At 37.6% G+C, this 23,764-nt stretch overlaps 1 protein-coding gene across 2 annotated transcripts in view; it reads left to right on the forward strand.

The window, feature by feature from the left end:
• The window catches only part of Irsp53 (Insulin receptor substrate 53 kDa), a 324,468-nt gene that overhangs the window by 108,466 nt on the left and 192,238 nt on the right, over positions 1-23,764 (forward strand). For both annotated transcript variants that reach the window (XM_076437170.1, XM_076437171.1), the window contains exon 3: positions 15,232-15,307. In XM_076437170.1, coding sequence (XP_076293285.1) covers positions 15,232-15,307 — 76 coding nt within the window. The remainder of the gene's footprint in view (positions 1-15,231; positions 15,308-23,764) is intronic.

Consider the following 23,764-nt stretch of genomic DNA (forward strand, 5'->3'; position numbering starts at 1 on the left):
TTTGATACCACATCATGAAAAGCTTTCGGTAGGCGGTGCCCAGCTAATTATCGTTATTAGCCCTTTCCGATAGGAATACTTCATCTTCTTGATGAGACGCTGCTATTTAATAAATAGACCGCGGATGTTTGCATTGATTGCAAGACACAGGAGCCAAATAGAAATTTCCATCTTCTTTTAATTGTCTCATTAAGCTGAAAGTGATACACTGATGTCCTTAAACCACTGCTTTAAACTGTACGTGCCCATTTTTGTCGTAAATTCATAAAATCCGCAGTTTGGCAATGCTACAACCATTCTTTATATGTATAAAATAAACAAATGGTTGAAATATGTCAAAACATATTGTAACGTTCGACGATGTTTCTAACTCCAGCGTATCCTTTACATGGCAGCATCAGGGTCAATTTCCATCCAACATTTCAAACGCCTCGTGCAACCACGAATTATCCGATTGATTGACGTAACTTGCCAGTTATTTACTTGCATGCCAGATGTAACGTGGAGATCGACACCTTTCGAACAAGCACTTTCTAACGTGTATGTACCTCGACAAACTTTGACGAAAATCTGAATAGACATCGTAAAAATGAGATAATATCAATTTTATCGTGGCCAACATGAATAATATATAGTTTATATTAATATGGATACTCCGACACAATTAAGTGAAATAGTTATTCGTTGAATTTAGAAAATCTGAGAAGTTTCTGAAAGGCGATAGTGTCCTCCAATGACGTCATCCCCAGATAGAAGGTTAAAGTGATATTCTAATTCACTTAGCAAAAGGCTTGGCTCCTGGACACTAACAAGGGAAGGACCCCAAGTGTCCGATTTCGATTTTGATAATCTTTTGTGCGACGATGGTGTATGAATCCCTAATGATGTCTGCAAAATATTAGGTGTAGTCATTCAATAGTTTTAAAGATATAAACAATTGAACTTTCACCTGCTTACACGGCTAATGGAACTTTGAAAACTTGAGCTGCAAATCATGGTATATCAACAAGGTATGAATGTTTAATTGTTTATATCTTTAAAACTATTGAGTAACTACACCTAATATTTTGCAGACATCATTAGGGATTCCTTTAAGCTTCCCTTGTAAGCCTACCGAGATTTAAAAGTAACTGCATGGTACATGTTCCCTTATAAAAAGGACAAGATTGATTTAATTTAGACTTTGTGCAGTTCCTATTGTAATATGTGCTCCACTAAAGATATTTATACAATCATTTCTTATGAGATTATTTGTATTATATCAATAATCGTAAAATAAAAAATCTGGAACTGGTCATTTCGACCGGTGATGGTAGGTTTAGTGTTAATGACAAATGAGATGTGATTTTTCCAAAACTGTCAGCATCCTCTATTCTCTCGAATTAGACCCGAACAAAGCGTTACAACAATAAATTAAATGTCCTAATAGTATCATCTGTGAAGGGACTACTGCAAAAGGAGTTGCATCTCGCACAATTTTTCTAGACTTAACTGTTAAAACTCGTTCCTTAAAACGATGAAGATATTCGAGGTTGACAAAGTTGACAGGCCACTCATTGTCAGTACAGTTACTCACCTCGCCATTTAGCTCAAGGTACACATACGCAAGTAGATCAATTTCTCCGGTAACCAGGCTCGAGGCGTCTCCAAAATATCCAGGTGTCGTTAGCCCGGGCCCGGGCGTGCTTCTGCACGTGTCGAATGGCATTTACAAGAGTGCATACACGCACGCCAACATCGATACGACCGGTGCACATGAAATTCATGCATCGCGTACCGTTAGTCGACATTCATTGGCTTCTTCTTCATCTCCGCCTTCCAGCAAGGATCTGTCTCTCTCGTTCTCTTACTTTTACTCTCTCTTTCTCCCTCTCTCTGATACTCCCTTTCCTTTCCTCGTGGTTCGCCGAGCGTCGTCGTCTTTCTCGCGCCTGTCTTCGTCCCCTTTTCGATTTTTCTCTTTCCCTCTCCGTCCGCTTTTTATTCCGACGGGGACCAACTGGTTGCCAATAAGAGAAACCTTCCCGCTGACTCGTGTTGCTTCCATTTTCTTGCTCAGCGCCGGTTAGGCAGCACGCTCAGTTATGTGGACTATAACGGAATCGGTGCTGGGTTAAATTTAACCTTGTTGCGCGCGGTAGTGTGACCCTGTTTCTGCACCCTTTCCGGAATCCTTGCGGAATTTTTCTGCCGGATTCTGCATGCATCGCCGCGGGCAGCTTCTGCATTGCGAACCGCAGTAGATCCGTGATAACGAGGTTTTACCACTGATTAGCGGTTGTTCGAATCTCCACGCTACAAATCCTTACCTAGTCTCGTGAATTTCACCCAATTTTTTGAGAGGTACACCTTCTCTCTCTAGTCTCGTATATTCAATCCACATAATTAAATGTTATTGAGGCTCCATCGTGTTTTACCGACCTACAAGGAACACTATTCAATTGTGATTCAAATGTGATCGATAAGTGAATGAAAATAAATTACTAATATAAGTGACTGAAGCAATAATAAGTTTTACAGTAATATTACAAGCAACGAATATTTTTTCTTTCATTGACCACACAATGAGACAATTTAAACATTCATATCTTGGCAACCTTTTGGGACAGGACATCGTTGTGTTGGACCCTGTCATTATTATCTATCGTTAATTGACTATCATTTATATTACAATTTATAAAAATCAATTTATCACATTTTGTTATATAAAAATATAATGTAGATGATTAATAGACAGCGGATTTTATGCATTTATGGGAAAAATGAGCAGATGTAACTTAGAACAGTAAAAACATTAGAAGAATTTAAAAGTAAAGTTATATTATTTTCAACCAATTAAACATATTAAGAAGGAAAACGAATTTCTATTTCGCTCCAGATTGTTGCAATTCACGTAGAAAATTTTTATTTTGCATAAAGATCCCCTGTCTAATGATTAAGTTTTAATAGACAATTTTGACTTTCTATTGTCCTGCAGTAGAATAATTCTTCTTTTTATTATATGTCATAGACTGTGGATTTTATATATAGGTTTGTGGCAAAAATGTTTGAATGAAACATGAAACTGTGTAGACACTAGAAAAATTTATAACAAAAATTATATATATATTTATAAAATCTGCAGTCTGGTCAGATTGTTTATATCGTTTTCCTGCTTTTATTTCTTCTTGTTTTACCTCATCCCCTTTCTTTTAACCCCTTGCCTTACAATATCGAGTCAGACTCGTGATGAAGATTCTGAACAGAGTCTAATAAATATGTATGCTATTAATTTCGTTTAAATCGAAATAAAATTCTATTTTGGTTTTGTTAATGTAATGCTATTTGGGAACATATAGGCGTACTATACATATCAAGTTTGTTGTCTTTTAGGAAATTAAGAATTACAAAAGAAGTTTTAATCACTGAAATCGTAAAATAAATTGTAGGGCAAGGGGTTGAATGAAACTGCAGTTTTAATAGTAGCGTTGCCAGTTGAATTTAATGCACAATATGAAATTATTACAGCAAAACAGAAGATAATTGTGGAAAGAAATGAAAGGAGTAAGAACAATCAAAATATAAAACTGTCTAATGAGAAACGTTAAATCCAATGTAATAAACTTGCTTTTAACGTTCAACGTACCCAGTAAGTTAAAACATGCAGTAAAAAAGGAATTACTGGGAAATATTCTAAATGAATTACATTCACTGTCTCGAGCTCCTAATGCTAACAATGTTCGCGAATAAATTTTTTCTGAGAGTTAATGTTAGTGCTTCGATATCGTGTTTTGCGAATGAAAACTAAATGTATTCACGATTTCGACAGGTTTCGTTAAAAGTCAAAGGTTTAGAGCCGGTTATTTCAGATTGCGTTAGGCGCATGTAAAAGTTATATGGCGCCAAAGTGATCATCTCATCTCATAACTCAGATGATTCGCCTCGCCGCGGCATTCCTTGTAAAAACGTACGTAAAGTAGGCAAGCTTTATAGTTATGGAATCTAGATATTATCTACCAAGCAAAGTTTGCGGAATAAGAAACAATTCCCGGTTTAATTATCGTCACATTAATTATGTTTAATTTCACACTGGACTGTATTCTGTCTTCAGAGATCGTACTTTGACTTCGTCTTAATATTCAAATAGTTTGATGTAGAACATATTTTTCATTTCACGTTTGAAGTTTTAATAAATACCCTTGCACGATTTTAATTACATTTTCCTCATTATGAATGTAATATCAAACAGTCAGCTAATAGTATGTGGGCATACAAAGCTAAGCAACATTTTCCTGTGACGTACAGTGTAATAAAAAAACTGCAGACATGACATTCGTGCAAATGTTCTTTGAGTAAACACGTGAAATGAAATTCAGTGTAAAGTTATTATAATTTGAAAGTAAAGGTTGCAATTGCAGATCCTACATCATGCAAATTCAAACGCCTCCAGAAACTTTGAAAAATTTTTCTCATCAATGAAACTTCCACCGATTTGAAGATTGAAGCCTCCTTTTTACGACGTCTCCTTGAAAATTGAGGTGCGATTTGTTTTCACCGTTTCTCGGAACAAAAATGAGGAACACCTTTATGTTACTGTAAAGTTGAGGCACCCCTCTCATTCAAAGCTCGATAAAACAACTACCAAAAATCGTAAATCAATTTTCCAGATGTCGTTGTAAAGAGGAAGCTTCAATCTTCAAATCCATGGTGGTTTCAGTCACGGAAATATTTTTCTAAATTTTCGCAGACGTTTGAGTGACATATCCGAGGAAAAAATCACCTCTTCAGTGATTCGCTCGCTACATCATTTTAAAAAATTCTGAAAATGAAGTGAACGATGGATTACGAATGTAGGGAATTACAGCTTTCAAATGAGTCAAAATTTATTGTCGTACGAGGCTTGTTTACGAGATTATCACAGTTTAAAGATCGGCGATTTTTCGAGAATATTTAGTGTTGAAATATATCTTGTATCCGCTGATGAATAATAGCGCGAATCTCCGTGTTTAATATTAATTATATTCAATGTCGCTTTCGTCGGCGAGCTAATGAGATGCGGGCCGACGGTTTCTAATAATTAGATAACGATAGTCGGACAGTTATTAACGTGTTAAAGCGAGCGTAAAAACGCAACGGCTCTCGATCTCTCAAGGAGACTCTTCTCTGGGAGATTCCATATTAAAATATTCACAACCAGAGCAGAACACGAATGGCTCTGTGTCGCGCGGCAGGCAATCGAATTCTTAATGAACTTCATTCATTTGTCTCCTTTCAAGAGACTTTTCTGGAGTTCTCTTTTCTTTCCGAGCAGCATCGATAATTCTTACACGAGCCGATCAACCACGACGGACTTCTATAAAGTGTCCTTTTGTCTCTCGAGCGGTACTCTTTGCTCGATTTTACGCGATCTATTTACCGTAAATCGAAACGGGGCGTGGTACGAGCGAAAAAGAAACACCAGGAAGCGTAAAGGCACTTTTGTCGCGGACAAAACGTTTTCAATGGGCGCCATTGTACTCGGTGTATAACAGTCGTACTTGTAACGGTATTGCTTCGATTCGAAGTATACTATTCGGTTCTGTTCCATTTGATTTCATAACGATCCATCTTTTATTTGGAAACAGGAAGGTTTGACAGGTAATTCTGGCCGAACCTGTGATCGATATTTCGACTGTACTCGTGCTACAGCGTTTTGTTGCCGAGTGTGTAGACATTCTTTTCAACTGTGTAACACAGTGTAGATTCTGCACAAAGAAGTAGCGCAGTTTAAACTACAATGGATGTAATCAAGCTGGGGTGATAAATACACTTCGGATCCTTAGGCATGTTTCCATAGAAAAATCCTGTAGAGGTAAAGTTCATCGTATTGTGTGTCAATAAGCTTGCCATTTTGTAGATTTTTGTGCATTTTTCTAAAAGTATTTACAACTGTAGAAGTGCTGTTACTAAAATTGGATCTTCAAGCATTCTTCATACGCATACAGATTGTAAATAGCAAATCAAAATGAAGAATTTCATAAAATTAAGTTCTTTTCATATTATTTCTAAAACATTTAATTTATTTGTGTATTAAAGAAATCCAGTTCTATTGTTATGTAAATGTAAATTTGTATAACACATCTGAAAACCTCATATAATTTTTATTTAATAACATCGAAGTTCTTTATTATGAAAAAAGAAGTTGTCATTATTTTCGAGGATAATTGTCACTATTTTCGAGTTGAAATCATTGTGTTGTTGCATTTATGATTGTAATTCATCAATTGATAAGAACAAATGTTTTGAAAGAACATTGTAATCTTGATAGATTGATATTGATGCATACGATGCAAATTATGCACTTGCTTGGAAACTAAATCAGAATAACTTTCTTATGAATGGACCAAACAGCTTCAATTTCTCTGTAAGGCTAGAAGAATTAGTTTAGTAAATCAAATATAAAAAATATTTTTAAAAAATGCTTCTGGTCGGAATTGTGAAAAACAATAGTAAAAATTGATTTTTGTCAAAATGTGAAAATGTCCTATAGCAAAACGTGGTCTTAGGAAGTTAACTGATTCACATCCGAATCGAAACGTTAAAATGCCCTACAACATAGCTATATAGTGTAGACTTTGATCGAACCGTTGCGCCGAAAATATTATTATTCCAAGTTTATTTAAAAAATGTGTTTGGTCAACTCGTATAAATTATATACGCTCTGAAAATTTCATTGAAATTGGTCAATTGATTTACGAGTTATAAACGATCAAAAGTGGTAAAAATGGCAATTTTTCAAGATTTTCGGCCTTTTTACCGCTTTTGATCGTTTATAACTTGTAAACCAATTAACCAATTTCAATGAAATTTTCAGAGCGTATATAATTTATACGAGTTGACCAAACACAGCTTTTAAATGTTCGTTATTGGCCCAGCTAAAAAAAGTCGTAAAAATCAGTTTTTACTATTGTTTTTCACAATTCCGACCAACTGCATTCTTTCAACATATTTTTTAGACGTAATTGATTAAAATAATTCTTCTAGTCTTACAGAGAAATTTAGGTTGATTGGTCCATTCATAAAAAAGTTATTCTGATTTAAAGTGTGTGTAATCGGTTTAGCTCCCCTAATTGTATATTTTATATTCTTCGTTGTAAAAAGATCACATTTAGAAATCGCAAAAGCTATAAAATCTTAGGCTGCCAGTGTACATAAGTGCCACTCCTATCAGTCGATCGTTGCTCGTTAAACATACGTACAATCTAATCGTGAATGTATCTACCTATAGCTTAAAAGTATATTTTAGAATGCACTCTAATATCGTTAATCTTTCCAGTTTACACTGTAACAAAATCGAAAAAGTCAGTGAAAAAGTGTCTATTACTTTGAATCGCATAATGCAAACAAGAATAATTCAATTTGTCACTCGACAGGCATTCCAAGAATAAAATCAAGAGAAAGCGGTTTACTTTCCGAAAGAGATCAGTATTTTGTAAAAACGTCGGAAGCTATTGTATGCAAATGGAAAATCATTATTCGAGTCTCATTCAAGTTTTTACTTCGTTACGTTCGCCAATTAATGCACGCAGCCACAAAATAGGGCAGTGTGCAGGATGTAAAGAATTAGAATAAAATGGCGGGTATACGTTAATTAACGTATCGAGCTTGTAGCGGTAACCAGTGGCCGCCAAATTGGGCAATTACCGTGAAATAATAAACCTCAAATTAGAGCGAGTGTGTCTCGCGGAAAAACGATTTGAAAACCAAACTTTATTGGAACCCATTTGCAGCAACACATTCGTTTGTAGATCTTTTGATATTTGTTTAGATTAAATCTGCGCGGCACGGGGCTAGCATACGAACCGCATTTTTCTATGTACTGCAGAAATGCACTCGCAATATGTTCTTTCCCCGTGTAATACGGAATTTTGTCTAATACTCGTACTGGTAAAAAATAACTCGACAGTCCGAATGGCTGGTTGAGATATTGCTCAATTATTTCTGCGCTACGTTTATTACATTTGGTTATTACGTTGGTTGTAACGTAACAGACCGTAAGAGCAAGTACCCCTATTCCCCATGACATGATGTTATATGTCTATAGAGAATGTGAAGGCACAAATTCTGCGTGGAAAAATCCTGCAATATAATGTTTCGTAATGACGAGAGCAGTTCTTCAAATTGTGGTGTGTAAGTTACATAAATATATAAAATGGAGAACACAACGGTAATAAATAGACAAATGGTTAGGTGTAATTTAACACAGTAAAAATATTAGAAGAATTTGCAAATACTGTTATGTTATTTTCATTCTATTAAATATATAAAGACAGAAAATTCTCTATTTTCACTCCAGAAAAAAGTGAGTCGATGAAACACAAAACTATGGGAACATCAAATGAATTTAACACTAAACCTATCACTGCCGGTTTTATATTTTTCATTTCATAATTACTGAAATTATGAAGTTGCTTACGTGGAAATTGGTTTGATATAATTCTGTATCGAAGCACATATTGTTGTAAAAATTGCAGAAAATCTAAATAAATACAGCCTCGTCATTTTTGCAAACTAAAACATGTTAATCGCTTTTAGTGCTCGGTAGGTTTAGTGTTAAATATACCGCTACATTATTTGTCACTTATTAAAATAATTAAGAAATAAATTTCTTTTGAAAGTATAATATTTCTCGTTGATGCAGAACAGTTTAGCTATGCATAAAGATCCGTGTTAATAATAAAAAGCGTCTGGTACCAATAAAGTTTCAAACCGAATTCAACAAAATAATATTCGCGAGTCAAAGATGTTTTTCTAAAATTCGAAACGAGTCGACGGTTTTTTCCCCGAGGTGACTGCCAAGCGTCCTTGAAGTCCCTAAATTTATTCCAAAAAATATCCCACAAAGTACGAAGACACGAAAACATTTTAGGTGACCATTTATTCTGCGGAATGTGGCCAAATGGTGGCCACATCTCTATCTCGTCCGATAGCGTCTCTAAATCCTAATAAATTGGTAACCAAGAATGTCGTTCCTGCGATATCTAAGCCGTCGTAAACAGTCGAAGTAATGTTTCTTTCTGGTCTGTGTTCCCCGTGAAAAATCAGGCTATAAATTACTATTGCCAAATGGCTTGCCAGGTGGTTGTTAATATCATTGAAGTACGATACTTCGAGACATTTTTCTCAGCGCTTGGGAGGTCAAGGATGATGTGGTTTCCGGGGGAACCGGTTCCATGAAAGGATCGCGGCTAAATTTGTCGGCTCGTGTGGCAATTGACTGAAATTGTTTGCAGTTCATCGCTCCGCAGCACCTCCATTACGTTGTCAATTTCACGCAATCTTATAGGCGCGTACACTTTCCGGTTCTTTTCAGCGCAAACAGTCGACATTTACCAAATTCTCAACGTTCAAGTCAAAGATATTATTAGTATACATATAACAACTTGTAAATTTTTAGATAAAGCTAATCTCTGGATCGTTTATATTTCACTTTTGAATCCTTTCAAAGGCAAGGGGATTCTCATTTTTCCGAATTCAATCCGCAGCATTTTTATTTTTTATTGACAACAGTGCTAAAGTCTCGAATGAGTATCCCAGAACCTTTTCAAATCTTCTGAAAACCGAAAGTAACCATACAAATATTAAATCGAATATTTTGCGTATTCGAAATGTTGATTGTCAAATTCCTGCACATATCCGAGCGTTTCTCTTTCGCTCGGCCATTCTCCATTTCAAAGGTAAGACAGAATTCTCAGCGGATTACCCTGGCGTAATGCACTGGACATAATTCAGCGAGTTCGAGAGATCCGGACATTATGTGTTTCCGGCATGATCACTGGCAGAACAGGAATTTCGAATTCAAGTCAGTGTCGACGCACCAGAGGGACCACGCTAGTTCGGATAGCTCTTTGACCATGTATGTACCGGGCTGGCGTTAATACGCTCCCCGGCAAATTACGTAATGGTGATAAGCAAAGACACATCTTACCCTATGACACGACGCGAATCATTATTTCGGAGGGGCAGGATATGCATGTGTTATTATCCTAGACCTCGACTATGCCGCGAGTCGTACTCGTGTGTTCTTCGTCGGAACTTCTCCCCGGCGGCGTTCCGGAATTTCATTTCAAGTTTGAATTGCTTGATCTGATTTCTCGCGGTAGTTGCCACCGTCGACGTCAATTCCGGATACTTTCGTCTCGGAAAATCGAGTATCTCGCACTCACTTAGGCCCTAACTTCCGTGAAAACAGTAGAATTCACTTTAAAATTCAATCAGCTCGCAGAAGTCTTCAGCATCCTCGATAATTAAATCGCTCATGCACAAGAAAAACGTCACAACTCGAATTTTTCGGTTTTATTGTTTTAAAATACTCGCCACAGTATTGATAAATACACTTTTATGTTAATTCATGCTTATAAAACTAACCCCATAGATAGCCCTATTAGGTTTTATGTATTTGCTTTTACTTGCAACCCCAATAAAATTGTAGGTGCATATTTCTCCTGGTTTTTGCGATTGATGTATAAAATAGAAATTTTACATAAAGACCTACAGTCTGATTATAGAATCAGACATTTCATGTGCAACAACCTAGTATATTAAAATTTCCACTTTTCCATTTGATTGAATTTTCTGAACTGTGGCTGCTAATTATTGTATACTATGTAAATTAATTTTCTGGTCGTGCAGTGAAAGGTATGTTACGAAATGTACGGATGATTAATAAGCTTGCCAGCGTCATTGCTAATCAATACCAAGCTTATTAATTTTCCATTAGACAAAAATGATAGTTTTATTGCTGCAACGTTCGAAGAGATTGAAAATTTTATAGTAATTTTCTCAAGGATAATTGTCGTTACTAACCCGTTGCCTTATAATATTGAGTCAGCAATGAAAGTTCCACATAAAATCAATTCAACGTACACGTTATTTATTTCTGTTGAACTGAAATAAAATTTTATTTCTCTGTTATCGATAATTAATCATCGCAGAAAGTACAAGAATACAAGTCACCGATTCAAATGTGCAAAGTTTCATCAAAATCGTTGTTAGGCAGTTGCGTTCGCGCATGAACGCTTCCGTAAGGTAGCAAGTCGCGGGAATCTTGACTGCACAGGAAGATCGACAACAAAGACAATTGCAAGAAACGGAGTCTTTCCGGACGACCTAATCCGTCCTCGGAACCGCCAAAATTCCGGGAACTCGTTGGTACTTGGCTTCGGACGTTCCACATTTCGACCGCACGGATCATTACTCACGGGCGAAGCCTGTTATTAACATTCTCCCAGGGCCAGTTCGTCCGTTTCCCATCTGGCGGAAGAAATGTAACGACAACGGATGATGGATGTCGCGGGGGATCGTGTCCCCGTTGCAGCACTGTGGCAAATTGTCCACGGTCTTATTAGCCGCCGCTAGAATTTCGGTGTTTTTGGCGTTAATCGCGTGTCGTCACCGTCTGTCTAGCCTGACTTGTCCCCCTCGCAAAACACGCTCCCGTCGGAGTCCTGAGATACCAGGCAGTCCCCGGGAGTTCGTAGCCAGCTAAAAGGCGTCGCCTTGAACGCCGAAGTGAAAGGAGCAAAGCTGTGGGGAGGACAAAGAGGTCGGGAAGTTGCAGGAAGAGATAGACGCAGGAAGACGGCTTCTAGGTCCGTCCTCAAAGCTGGAATGCCGGAGGCGGTCATACACGTTCTCTTGGTAGCTAGCCGCGCTGCACCGAGTCGCGCATCGTGCAACGACTCTCTCTCGTTATTCACCAGAATCCTGGTTATTCGACTATCTGTCTGCTATCAACCGGCCGCAAGTTTCCGGTGACATTGTTTCGGTTTACTTCTCAGCAACGTTCGACTCGCTTGTTCCGAGTTTTGATGGTTGGGGTACTCCGGGATGATCTCCGGCGCACCAACTTGTCGGAACTGCCAGAGACCGGCCCCTGATAGTTGGGTCACACTAGATTGGGGATTCGGCATTGTTTCCGGTTGGATCGGGTTTTTAGTTGATGAGGGGCGTCGCACAGTGGGACCTTTCGTCCAAATCGGAGACAAAATCAAAGAACTTTCGATAGAAATGAGGTAGAGCGATGAAATTTTATTTATATTAAAGCTGAAACTTGGCGGAATATGGGAAAAATAGGGAGATTATGGTACGAACGTTTTATAACCTTGAAAAAATTTGTTATACATTCACAATTTCAAGAAAATTGCGGTTTTTTCAATACCATGTGCGGAAAATTTTTTTTTTAACATGCTGCACATCATTTCCTGCAGATTTTTTCACCATGATTTCAAATCTGGTCTCAAAATTTGTCTACGACCTCAGGATTTTGCAAGAAATTGATTCTTGTGAACAGAACTAATGTAATCATTTTTTCGTTGAAATGATTTGATAACCTACTAGTTTGAAGGTATATTGTATTGTCATATATAAAACACAATAAAATTAAACATAATGAAGTATTTGAACGTTTATTTGACGTATATCACTTGACGAACGATCACCCGACGTAAAGATGCGATTGTAACTGGCACTCCTTGTATAGGCAATGTGTGACTGTAATATAATTTAAATTAGATATCTATTTTCCATGATTATATTTTCATTTACACAGGAAGTAAGGTAAGTATTTAATCTTTTTAACTTACTTTTCTCATCAACGAATTCTTTAACTTCTGGTGATACCTTATTCTTATTTTTATCACGTGGTTCTTTGATTTTGTCTCCGATTTGGACGAAAGGTCCCACTGTGCGTCGCTTTTGGGGAAATTGCCTCTTGGTTTCTCTCTGTATGGTCTTCCTCTTGCAGATGTTACCACAATATGTTGATTAATTAGACCCTTTCGTCTTCATATCTGTTTTCGTAGCCGTGGAGTTGTTGATTTTAATTAAACTTTTTCTGGCGAATCTAGAGCAAAAATAAGCTGATCCAAGCGTTTTTGACAAGACTCATTATTTATCCAGAAAATTCAATGATATACTTCATTTCGGAATCGCATATTTTATTCCACTTACACACATAATATAAAAATATTACAATGATATATAGAATATGTGTACTGTACATTCTGAAAAAAATTGTTTCTGTTTTTCCATGGCTGGCGGATTGATTAAAATGTACCCAAATTTTATAAATGGACGAGTGTACGATGTGTGTCGTACTTATAATTCTTCAACTGGATAATTCTTGAGACATTCAACAATCACTATTCAATTTAAATATTTATATTGTTATTTTCAAAGGAAAATTAATTATCTATTAAACGATTTTGCTTTCCATATCACCTATCACATGGTTTCCCTATACGTACTATAATTGCATTTAGGATGCATTTTTCCACGAATTTGACGCCCTATTAATTTAGTTAAACGACGTTCCACAGTATTACATTACCAGTTGGACAGTTTCGAATTCCTCGATGCGAATTAGGTTAGCTGTTCAGTAGTTACAAATCTTAGGATTTGGATCGAGTTAGATGTACAGATGTTTCGAAGTTCGAGGCTGAGATTAAGTTAGCTGTTCAGGATTGTATATCCTCTGTAGCTATTTATTGTTGTAAAGATTTAATGCCATTTGACTTCGAAGTTATTGAACACTCTCATTGCAATCTAGACGAAGTAATACAAATTGCAACTGCAAATAGGTACACACTCTCATTAGGTTCCAAACGATGTAGACCGCATTCCATGATCGAAGGTGACCGTCATGCCGAGGCAACGAAATTGTCGTAATGACGTAATCCGATTAAGTCATACTCGTTAACACTTGCCAATATGGGTGAGTAATGATCAAGGTCTGCTGAACACGCAGCTGGTGCGTCTACATTCTACATCCACAGCAACGTACTTCTATTCTATTAAATATTTTTAAATCGCTACATTATGCTGTACACAGGCACTCGTATCAAATTTACTCGAAACTTTATTCATCATTTTGCGTAACTTATCGTTTCAGTTAATCTGATGCGTCTGTTGTGCGAGAACCGGTTTCGTAGTCGATTAAAGTGATAAATTACTTTTATTTCTTTATTACCTCTTGATGGAAATATGAATAATGAATTTCTTCGAACATTCATTTCGCCAAACACATCTTCTGAATGATGATACAAAGTACAAAGTGATAGCTACATTCAATTCAAGAAGCAGTATTAATAATCTTTTTGAAGTGATAACTTCTTTAGGCTGGGATGTGAATGTGCAGTATTTTGGTGGAGGGAAAAAGGGGGCCCTCAACATTCTTCTAAATGGGGATATTGTGATAACTCTCATTAAACTCAAATAGAACAGGTACTTGAACCTTTTTCTAAATTGCACGTACTCCCAGAGTTTATTTAACCCTTCGACGGCTGTGCCTGAGTCTATTTTGACCAGGGACATCCAAATTGTTATTTAAGTATACCATTTGTGGCAATTAAGCTAACTGAATAGCTGTTTCATTGAGGATATCGAAAATACTAATGTGTCTACACGAAATATCATCAGAAGTAAATGTAAAAAAAATTATTAATTAGAGCTGTTAGAAGATTTTTAGTGTTAATATATTATTTTCATTAGACTAAAATTTTTAGTGAAAAATATAAATTTATATTTAGCTCCTGTGAAGTGGAATTGATGAACGAACTTATTATTTTGTACGAAGATCCGGCGTCTAATAATAATATACTGAAAGGTTAAAAAGTGAAACTACAATCCATTCGAGTTAAAAAAGTTATTGCTGGACTGTGGATCTTTATGCAAAATTAATGCAATTAAGTAAAAATGTATTCTTTCTTTTGATAATCTTAATAAATCGATAATGATGCAATAGCATACTTAAATTCGTTCGACGTCTTTACAATTTTGTATTTCTCATACTCATTTTTGTCATAAGTTATTACTAGACTGCGGATGTTTATGCAATTTTCAATTTTTCTAGGGAAATTTTAAAAACGCGGAATCATGTAAAACGTTATTTTCAGCGGTAGTAGTCTTTGTAGATCCGAAGTAAAATAGAAATCGAATATTAAAAACATAAATAGAAAGAATACTAAATTCTGTGGAATTTTATTTTCTAGCATTTTTCGAAAATGTTTGAAAGCCATACATGCATCAAGATCCGCAGTTAGTTATTACCACAGCTGGCAAACAAGATCGAAAGATATTATTCGCCGAATCGAGCTGTAAATGCAAATGGTCCTCCACAAGTTCTGCTAGAAAAAACTGTATAAAAACAGCGGAATGATTTGGAATGTCCAAAAATGAAGAAAAATATACAACGGTCTGTTTCTTTGATTGCAGAACATCCTGGACAAGTTCAATCCGGGAGCGAGGCAGCTGATCAACGCCGGCAAAGCATATTTGAAGGCCCTTCATGGTGAGTGAATTAAATTGAATCTCTAAGAGGAGCGGCCGGGCGGGGGCGTTGGAGACAAAAAGAGGGATTCGCTCGCGAGACAAATAGCGACGGACGAACGATAGCGAAGCGTTAAGGATGGTTCAGGGATGGGGGTAGGCGTGGGAGTAAGTTGGTGGGGGGGGGTGGAGGGGGGAGTTAAAATGAAGAAAGAAAGAACAAACGAGCCTGGAGTGAGCTTTATGCCGTCTCCTGGGTCCTGTTTCAGGATCGAATTGCTAGCTCGTCAGAATTGCACACTGGAGGGGTGTCATGGCTTCTATTTCATTCTTTCTCGCCGGTGTTCCCCGCGTGTCTGTCACCGTGCGTCCTCTTCTTTTTTTCCACGTTCTTTTCGACCTTTCCGACTCGGCTGCGATCGATCGCGATCGGTTTTTTTCTTCGTTCCGTTGGATTAGCACGTCCGTCTCTTTTCACGGGATGCGTAAACAGGCGTTATCTCGACTGTACCCTCGGTTGCTCATTCAATCGTGCTCTTCAGCTATTCTCCTACGCTCTGCGTTCACCGGCGAAAACGAAATCATGCGTGTACCCGGAATTGTTTTTGTTTGGGGATCGGTCGATCGTGGTGCACGTCACGCTTGTGTGAGCACGATGTTTTCTTAATTTTATGGTACAGCTATTTTATATTGTTTCTTTGGTTGCGAGGAACCACGGGACTTTTAGAAATTCAATCCTTTTTATTAATACATTATCTACTCGTTTAATAATTTTTAGAGGCTCCGGTTCATGGCTAAAGACTTTTTCATGGATCCTTCAATAGCAACGACAATTTTAATTTTAGATCAACAATTGGTAACGTCGTCTAATAATTTCGTTAGGGATTATAATGTGAAAGGCTTCCGGTAGGTAAAGTGTTAATGCACACGTGTTAATACAACAAATATTGACAAAAGAGGTCGTATATTTTCTCAATATTTCATTAATATTTTACATAAAAATGCACATTAAAGTATTTCGTCTTTCCTCATTCAAGATGTTCGTGATTTTCACACACCCGTTTAAAAATCTGCGTTCGTAATCTGTTAATTATACTGCTGCGTCTAATTGCAAGAGTCAAATCGCAAATCAACCATTGTATACGCCGACAAAAACGCGGAACGTTCCGAATAAATTAAGATAGACTTATCTAAGGAATAAACGAGACTATGCAACATATAATAATTACATAGGTCTGACAACAATATAGTGAGAGTGTCAATTGTATTCCGTTCGTGACCCACGCGTCTTTCATCCTCTTCGTTCTCATGCCTCTCCGATCATAAATATCGAATCTAATCTGCGACGAGAGAATGGTTATGCAACATTACTTCATGACAGACGGTAATGTCACGTTCAGCGACTCACAGTGTGGGCAATTCGATTTTCTACACTTCACGGTCGAACGGTTCCACAGAAGAAGCCACGACGTCCTGTTTTTTCTTTTCCTTTCATCGTGACCACGATGATCGATCATTTTCGCGAATTAACCTACTGGCCTTGAAAGCGTGCCCGTCACGGGGATGAAAAAAGAGATGCGGGCCCCGGTTTGAAATTGATTCTCCCATCTGTTGGACCGTGATTAATCCAGAAGCAGGTGCATCTCTCATAAAGATATAACGGAACCCGGGATCAACGCTGATTAAAATCCCAACACGTGAGTTAATTGAGTCTGACTGTCTTATCTCTTCATTCGACTCCATCATTTATTTCGGCCCGGCATGAAACAAGATTTCTCGAGGCACAGCGAAGACGTCGTTACAGAAGGGAATGCAAAAATGAAATTCCCCGTCTCTCTTTATTTCAAGATATTTACGTACATCTCCGAGAATGAAAGTTTCTGCATCCCTTCCGGCAGTTCACGCTCCGCCCTCGAAACTTTCCAAGGGTTAATCTAATATTTATTGAACTTCGGAACTTTCCTCTTTTGTTCCGGGTTAGTGTAACAGAAATTCGTCGCCATTGCGACTCAACACCTTGGGCACCTTGGCCTTGCATTCGCTTTAACGATAGTCTCGGATAGCGGATAGTTCTACCTGAAGTTCCCCATTGTTCTAGATGCGACGCGACGTCCCTCTGTCTTTGCACAAAGACGATCGTTATATCATGACCAAACTGCACAGTTGATAACATTTATAGACACTTGCAGTTAGACTGCGGATCTGCATAGAAAGTCAAAGTGCTCTATATCAATTTCGAGAAGCAGGAGCTACATAGTCTTTTTTCATTTCCTTCACAATTCTCACCCCTTGCCCTACGATTTTATTTTACGGTTTCTGTGACTAGAATTTTCCTTGTATTGGGTTGGCAAATAAGTTTGTTCGGTTTTCCACATTGGAATAAATCACAAATACCGAACGAACTTATTTGCCAACCCAATAGATCGTAATTTCTTAAAAAAGGAGAACATTTATATCTATTGTTGTTCTATAATAGCTGTGTATTAACCAGACCAAACAATAATTGTTCTATACATTCTATATTATGTATATATGAATGTGTTCTTCATCAATTTCGAGAAACAGGAGTCAGATAGAAATTTCTTTTTACCTTATTTGACAATTTTAATAAGCTAAAAGGAATATAGTACATATAATCAAATGTTTTAACACTAAATCCACCGAGCTTCACAAGTAGCCAGTACATGTTGCCTTATTATATGTTGGCTTTAAATAGACTGCGGATCTTTATGCAAAGTAAAAAATGTCTGCATTGATTGCAAGACACAGGAGCCAAATAAAAATTGCATTCTTCTTTTAAATATCCTATTAAACTGAAACTAATACATCGATGTCCTTAAATATTTTTAACACGTCCACTGTTTTAAATCGTACGTGCCCATTTTCTACTTATAAAAATAACAAGATTAAATTTATTTGAACTGTGTGCGGTTTATATTATAATATCTGCTCTACTAAATATATTTATTCAATTATTTCCCACGAAAACGTCTGTCTAAATTCAATAATTGTGAAATAAAAAATCTGAAACCGGTCATTTGATTTAATGTTAAACATTTTGACTGTTTGTAAATTTCGCATATTCTCGATGCATGTCTGACTTTTCCTGCATGTTCACTGGTGGCTTATCCATATAGTGAGGTAGCTTATCAACAAGTGCTTATATTCGCCTTGCCTACATCTTATTTATGGAACTGCCCGGAAAAATTCCGGATTTATCTCGATGGCCCTGTAGTAGCGGTCACAATATCGGCGGAAAAAGTAGAATATGCAAGAGCTGGGTTCGAGAATTCTGCTCGACGAAGCAGCCGCGCATTAGGAGTCTGCCGAAGACCCGAGAACAGTGCTCTTTTTTCCATTGATCGGCTCGATGGTTGACATAGTAGTGCTCGTCTCTCTAAATCCTCAGCGGTAGACGCGACGCGTCCTCGCGAATCGCAGTCTATTACGGCTGATAACAGAACATCAGGCAGAGGAAAATCGTTATGGAGCAACGGGAACGGATGCCGGCGAATGCGAGCCAGCTGGAAAGCTCCGACTCGTAAGCGGAGCTTAAATCTGGCTTTGTCACGGTGAAAGCGCACACGTGGAGCCATGAGGTGATGCTTGCACCCTGACGACGGGGATGGGCCTGGCTGGCTCTGTCGGGAGGGGGTGGGAATGTCTATGGCGTTCCCGAGCGATCGCGAACTGACGGGGAGAAAGTGAACGGGGGTGGACGACGGGGGGTGGCCGTGTGAGCATAGGATTAGCGAAGGGAGAAGCGTGGAGGAACATCGACGGGGGGCAGAGCGCGGGGGCGTTGTGAAATGTACGCACGGGAACAAAGAGAGAAATGGGCTCCGGTCTGGCTGAAGAGGAACAGGTGGAGGAACGGATAAAAAGGGACCACCTGTACACGAGAGAGGTCAGTGGAGACTGCGAATGGGTGCGGGGATATATTCTGCGAACGGAAATGCGAGTCGCCGTCGCGTCGCCGTGCAAATTTCAGCTAACTAGATGTCGAATTGTTTTTTAACGTACACTTCGCGTAATTGGATAACTGAAGACTGCACGCTCCGCACGGGTTCTAGCGGAACAAGCACCGTGTTGAACGGTGACAGGCTCTTTATTATGTTTACAATGTTGCTCGAAAATAGGTGCACACTTTTTTAATTAATTGAGATCCCGTGGAAATTGTTACGATGTCATTTACAAGTGCACATCACGGGAAATGACTGTTTTATATTACTCCTTCAGATTTCTTCCGATTTTTCAAAATTTTTAGTGTATTATTCAAGTAAACAGATTCATTGAATAATTCTCCACGCTGTGTGCAATCTTAATAATCGTAAATTGAAAAATTTTAAATGTAGGAGAAGAGGACTGAATTTAGAATACTTTATAATGAATCAGTGGACTGCGATTAACTTGACATTGATAGTACAATAATGAGAGTTAAAATCATTGCGATAAATTAAACACAAGCCACAATATAAGTGATATTCTTTGTTAAAAAATACTGATACACAAGAAGAAGCATCTCGTGAGGTGAGGAAGGGACCAGCCGCAAAGAAGAAAAAGGAGCAGGAAGCGGGAAGGAAATGCTTATTCGCTGTTTATAACGCCCACGGGTGCCTTAAAGAAGAATACCGGAGGAAGCCAGAAAAGCTAAAGACAAAGTTTGTGTCATAAAAATAGTTTCTCCGCGGGAAAAGTATAATGTAGTAAACTGGGGAATCAGGATTAAAATAAAACCGGTCGGAGAGAGAATTCCAAGCATGAAAGTCGTTTCGGAGAGGAACGACACGCGAAATCTGTATTTTTTCGGTTCCCAGACGTAGCAGAGGTTTGTCCAGATATGAAACGAGTTATTCTAACTCGTAAATTCGACGGCGTGACGCTCACCTCCGTTCTCCCGTAACAATGGAGTGCGAGCTTTCGTGTTCCGAGGTCCTGGAACTAATCCACGACGACGCTTTCTGTCTTTCTTAGCACGCCGCCCCGTAAATATCTTCCTTAAACGCTTCCTTTCCTCCCGTATTTACTCAGCAAACACACCTAATAAATTCTCGTTGCACTCGTCATGCTTCTGCAAACATACGTTCCGCCATGGAATTTCCCCTTCCCGAAAGTTTATATCGCTCCGCGATCTGCAAGGACAAACACGCGCTCCTCTGTTCCCCATGGAAAGGATAAAATACGATGTTCCAAGGAGAAATGTAACGCATTTCGCAGCCTTCAAAATCAATTTGCTTTTTAACGGAATCGAAAAGCGATATATTAGGTTGTTGCACATGAAATTTCCGATTTTTGCAAATGTTATAAAGCGGTTTGATCGAGGCATACTGGTTTATTATTGTAAACTTATCGAAGTGTCGCTTACAAAGCTGATCCTCAAGATCCTATTTTTAATTTTAATTTAGATGTGTAATTTCAGTATTGAATCAATTGTATGTCAACCTCAATCAATGCAATTTCAATCGGGTAACAACGTAATGCATAGTATTCATTGATTGATGAGTAGACTCTGGGGATGTTTATGCAATTAGTTTTTAATTTTTATAGACAAATTTTATGAAAGTGGTATCAAATAGAATTTTATTTTCAGTGGCAATGGCCTCTGTAGATACGAAATTAATGAAAACCGTACCAAATTCTATTGTATTCCAATATTTTTTTGAAAATTTGCACACGCCATAAATGCATAAAGATCCGCACTATGTATATCGACGAGTGTCAACCACGGAATTTCCGATTTTCTTCGGATATACAAGTTCACTTGGAGCGAGAAAAATCTTTTAGTTCGTCAGGGTCTCAGTTTTCCCATTGGCTCGTGAAAAATTAATTCCTAATCGTGTTACCTTTCCCTTCAGCGGTATCCTCGTACCCCGAACTCCTTAGGAAACTTAAATGCTTCCTTTGCTGAGGCTTTTCCGAAGTTTGCGACTTTTTCAACGTTTCAGCCTTTAATCGTGGCTGGGCACCGAGAGGTAAAAAGCTTTCTAATTCTGTCCTTGGGGAGCCATAAGAAATCTCATTAACTCTTATTCAACATTATATTAAATATTTCGCCCCCCTTCAAGTTTCATCTTCGTTACTTATTACTATTCTAAATGAAATGCGTTCAAATTACTTGAAAACTTAATTGAAAATAATATATGATTTTGGCCTATGCCAGGGGTCGGCAACCTTTTGAGTCGGATGAGTCAAAAATTACAATTTACAAAATTTCAAAGTTTTTGAACAGCCACAAAATTTTTTCTTGCCAACAATAAATAGTACTCGCATAAATAAAGTTTTTTGATAAAAAAAAACTAATCTATTTATTCATAAGAAAAAATATCTGTTTATTCATATATAAGTATTGTTTTTCACAACAAATTAGATAATATATATGTATATTGTATACATATGTACATACATAACTTTGAGAAGATAATTCGCTTCTAACTCTTTTACTTGAAACAACAAACTATACGTCACAGCCAAAGCACTGGTGAAGACGCCAAATTGTCTTGCGTCGAAAGCGAATTAAAACCTACATAGAAACATCCGACGACGGCGTCATTCGAGAGCTTCCGACGGACTGACGACAGTGACGACGCGTGTCACGGGGGAGGGGTGCGGTGAAAAGCGAGTACAAGTGGCTGAGAGATAGAATCGGTGCCTAATCCTCGTTAATCAGTTCAGAACGATGTTTAAATGTTTTTTTTTTATAAAATAAATAATATTTGCGTATGGAACTAAAGAGCCGCAGCTTCACATCCAAAGAGCTGCATGTGGCTCGCGAGCCGCAGGTTGCCGACCCCTGGCCTATGCTATTAAACAGCTTTGAATTATTTTGAATAGTCCAGATAAAAATTGAAATAATATAATGGAGATTATAAGGAATCTAAATATTTGTCTCAGGAATAATTATTGTAATATTTATCTTATTGACTCAATATTTCTTCCGCTTCTTTAATGAATATCTTACAAAAATGTGGAAAGATGCGACGGGCTTTTTTATTAGAAATGTTGCAATTGTACATTGTAATTCACGGCACATTAGATCAAGCATGCAATTCCGACTTAAATTGCGCTCCAGGTTAATCGACCTGGCGAACGCAGACATTGCGAGAACCCAATGAATTATGCAAAACGCATGTTAGGCACTTGGCAGCTCGTGACCCCGTTCCGTAATTCATAAAATCGTAATTCCTGAAATTCCCTTGTCGTGTACAATACTTAAACTCTCGGGAATGAAGTTTGCGTGGGTTCCGCTGTCTTCCAATAAAATGAATGGGAATAAAAAAATTTAATCAACTTAAATGAATTACCTCCCTCATTTCTACAATTTTTCCACGGCTCGAAGTATTACACTAATTTTTATTGACAATTTATGGAAAAGGAGACGCAAAATCATTTTTGAAAAATATTTAAATAGCTAACATACGAAGATACACATATATTTATCCATGTATATGAGAATACATACGTCTAGAGTAGAAACATTTATACGGACGTTGCATACATATTAAAATACAGATATAAATAAATATAGAATATGCAGGGTGATCTAGTATATATTAGCACTTCGTTATCAATGCTGTTTTTGAAAATATGAAAAACTTTATTCCTAAAAGTTTTTCAGTATAAAAAAGACTATAATATGGTACTAACAGTTTTTTTCTGGTGGTGAAAGAGTTTCGAAAATTTTAAGCTCACCTTCATTTTTTAGAAATAGAAATATATAGTTTTCTATGCTCTATTCGATGCAGCTCGCCCTTCTCTATAAAAAGGTATTATGTAAACCAAAAAATGAATAATTTAAGAGATATTTCAACTGCAACTTTGTTGAATTCTGTAGATCTTTATCACATTTTCGTGTTTGTCAATTGATAGTAGTTTGCAATACTGCACGCCTAGCTAGTTTATTAACACTAAATCTACCGAGCACTAAAAGCGATTAAAATATTGCACCTTACAAAAATGACAAGGCTCTATTTATTTACATTTTTTGCAATTTTTGTTACAATATGTGCTTGGATGAAGAAGTTTATCGAATCATTTTCCATGTAAGCAACTCCATAATTTCAATAATTCTAAAATTAGAAATATAAAACCTGTCATTTGACCGGCAGTGGTAGGTTTAGTGTTAATAAAGTACGCTGCGCAACATTTTCAAATTTAGAAAAAGGTTTTTTGTACTGTTGTCCACGAATTTAGCCGAATCCGCCACTCCTGTCTTGCCTCGCTCAGCCGCTGGTTACTCAACTTGGCTTCGTACTTGAGACGCATTCCGCGAGATTGCGATAAATTATGCAAAATGTGGAGCAACCACTTCGCAGTTTCCAACCTTGTTTCGCAACCTCTTAATCGTAATTCCCGAAATTCCGCGGCCGTGCGAAAGAACAGGATGGACGGAAGGGAAGAGATGAGATAGGAAGTCTAGGCTCGCAAACATTTTCGCGTATCGTTGCCATGGGCCGCCGTAGCACACAAAACCATTGTGTCT

Source organism: Lasioglossum baleicum, chromosome 13, assembly GCF_051020765.1.
Source record: "Lasioglossum baleicum chromosome 13, iyLasBale1, whole genome shotgun sequence".
NCBI lineage: Eukaryota > Metazoa > Arthropoda > Insecta > Hymenoptera > Halictidae > Lasioglossum > Lasioglossum baleicum.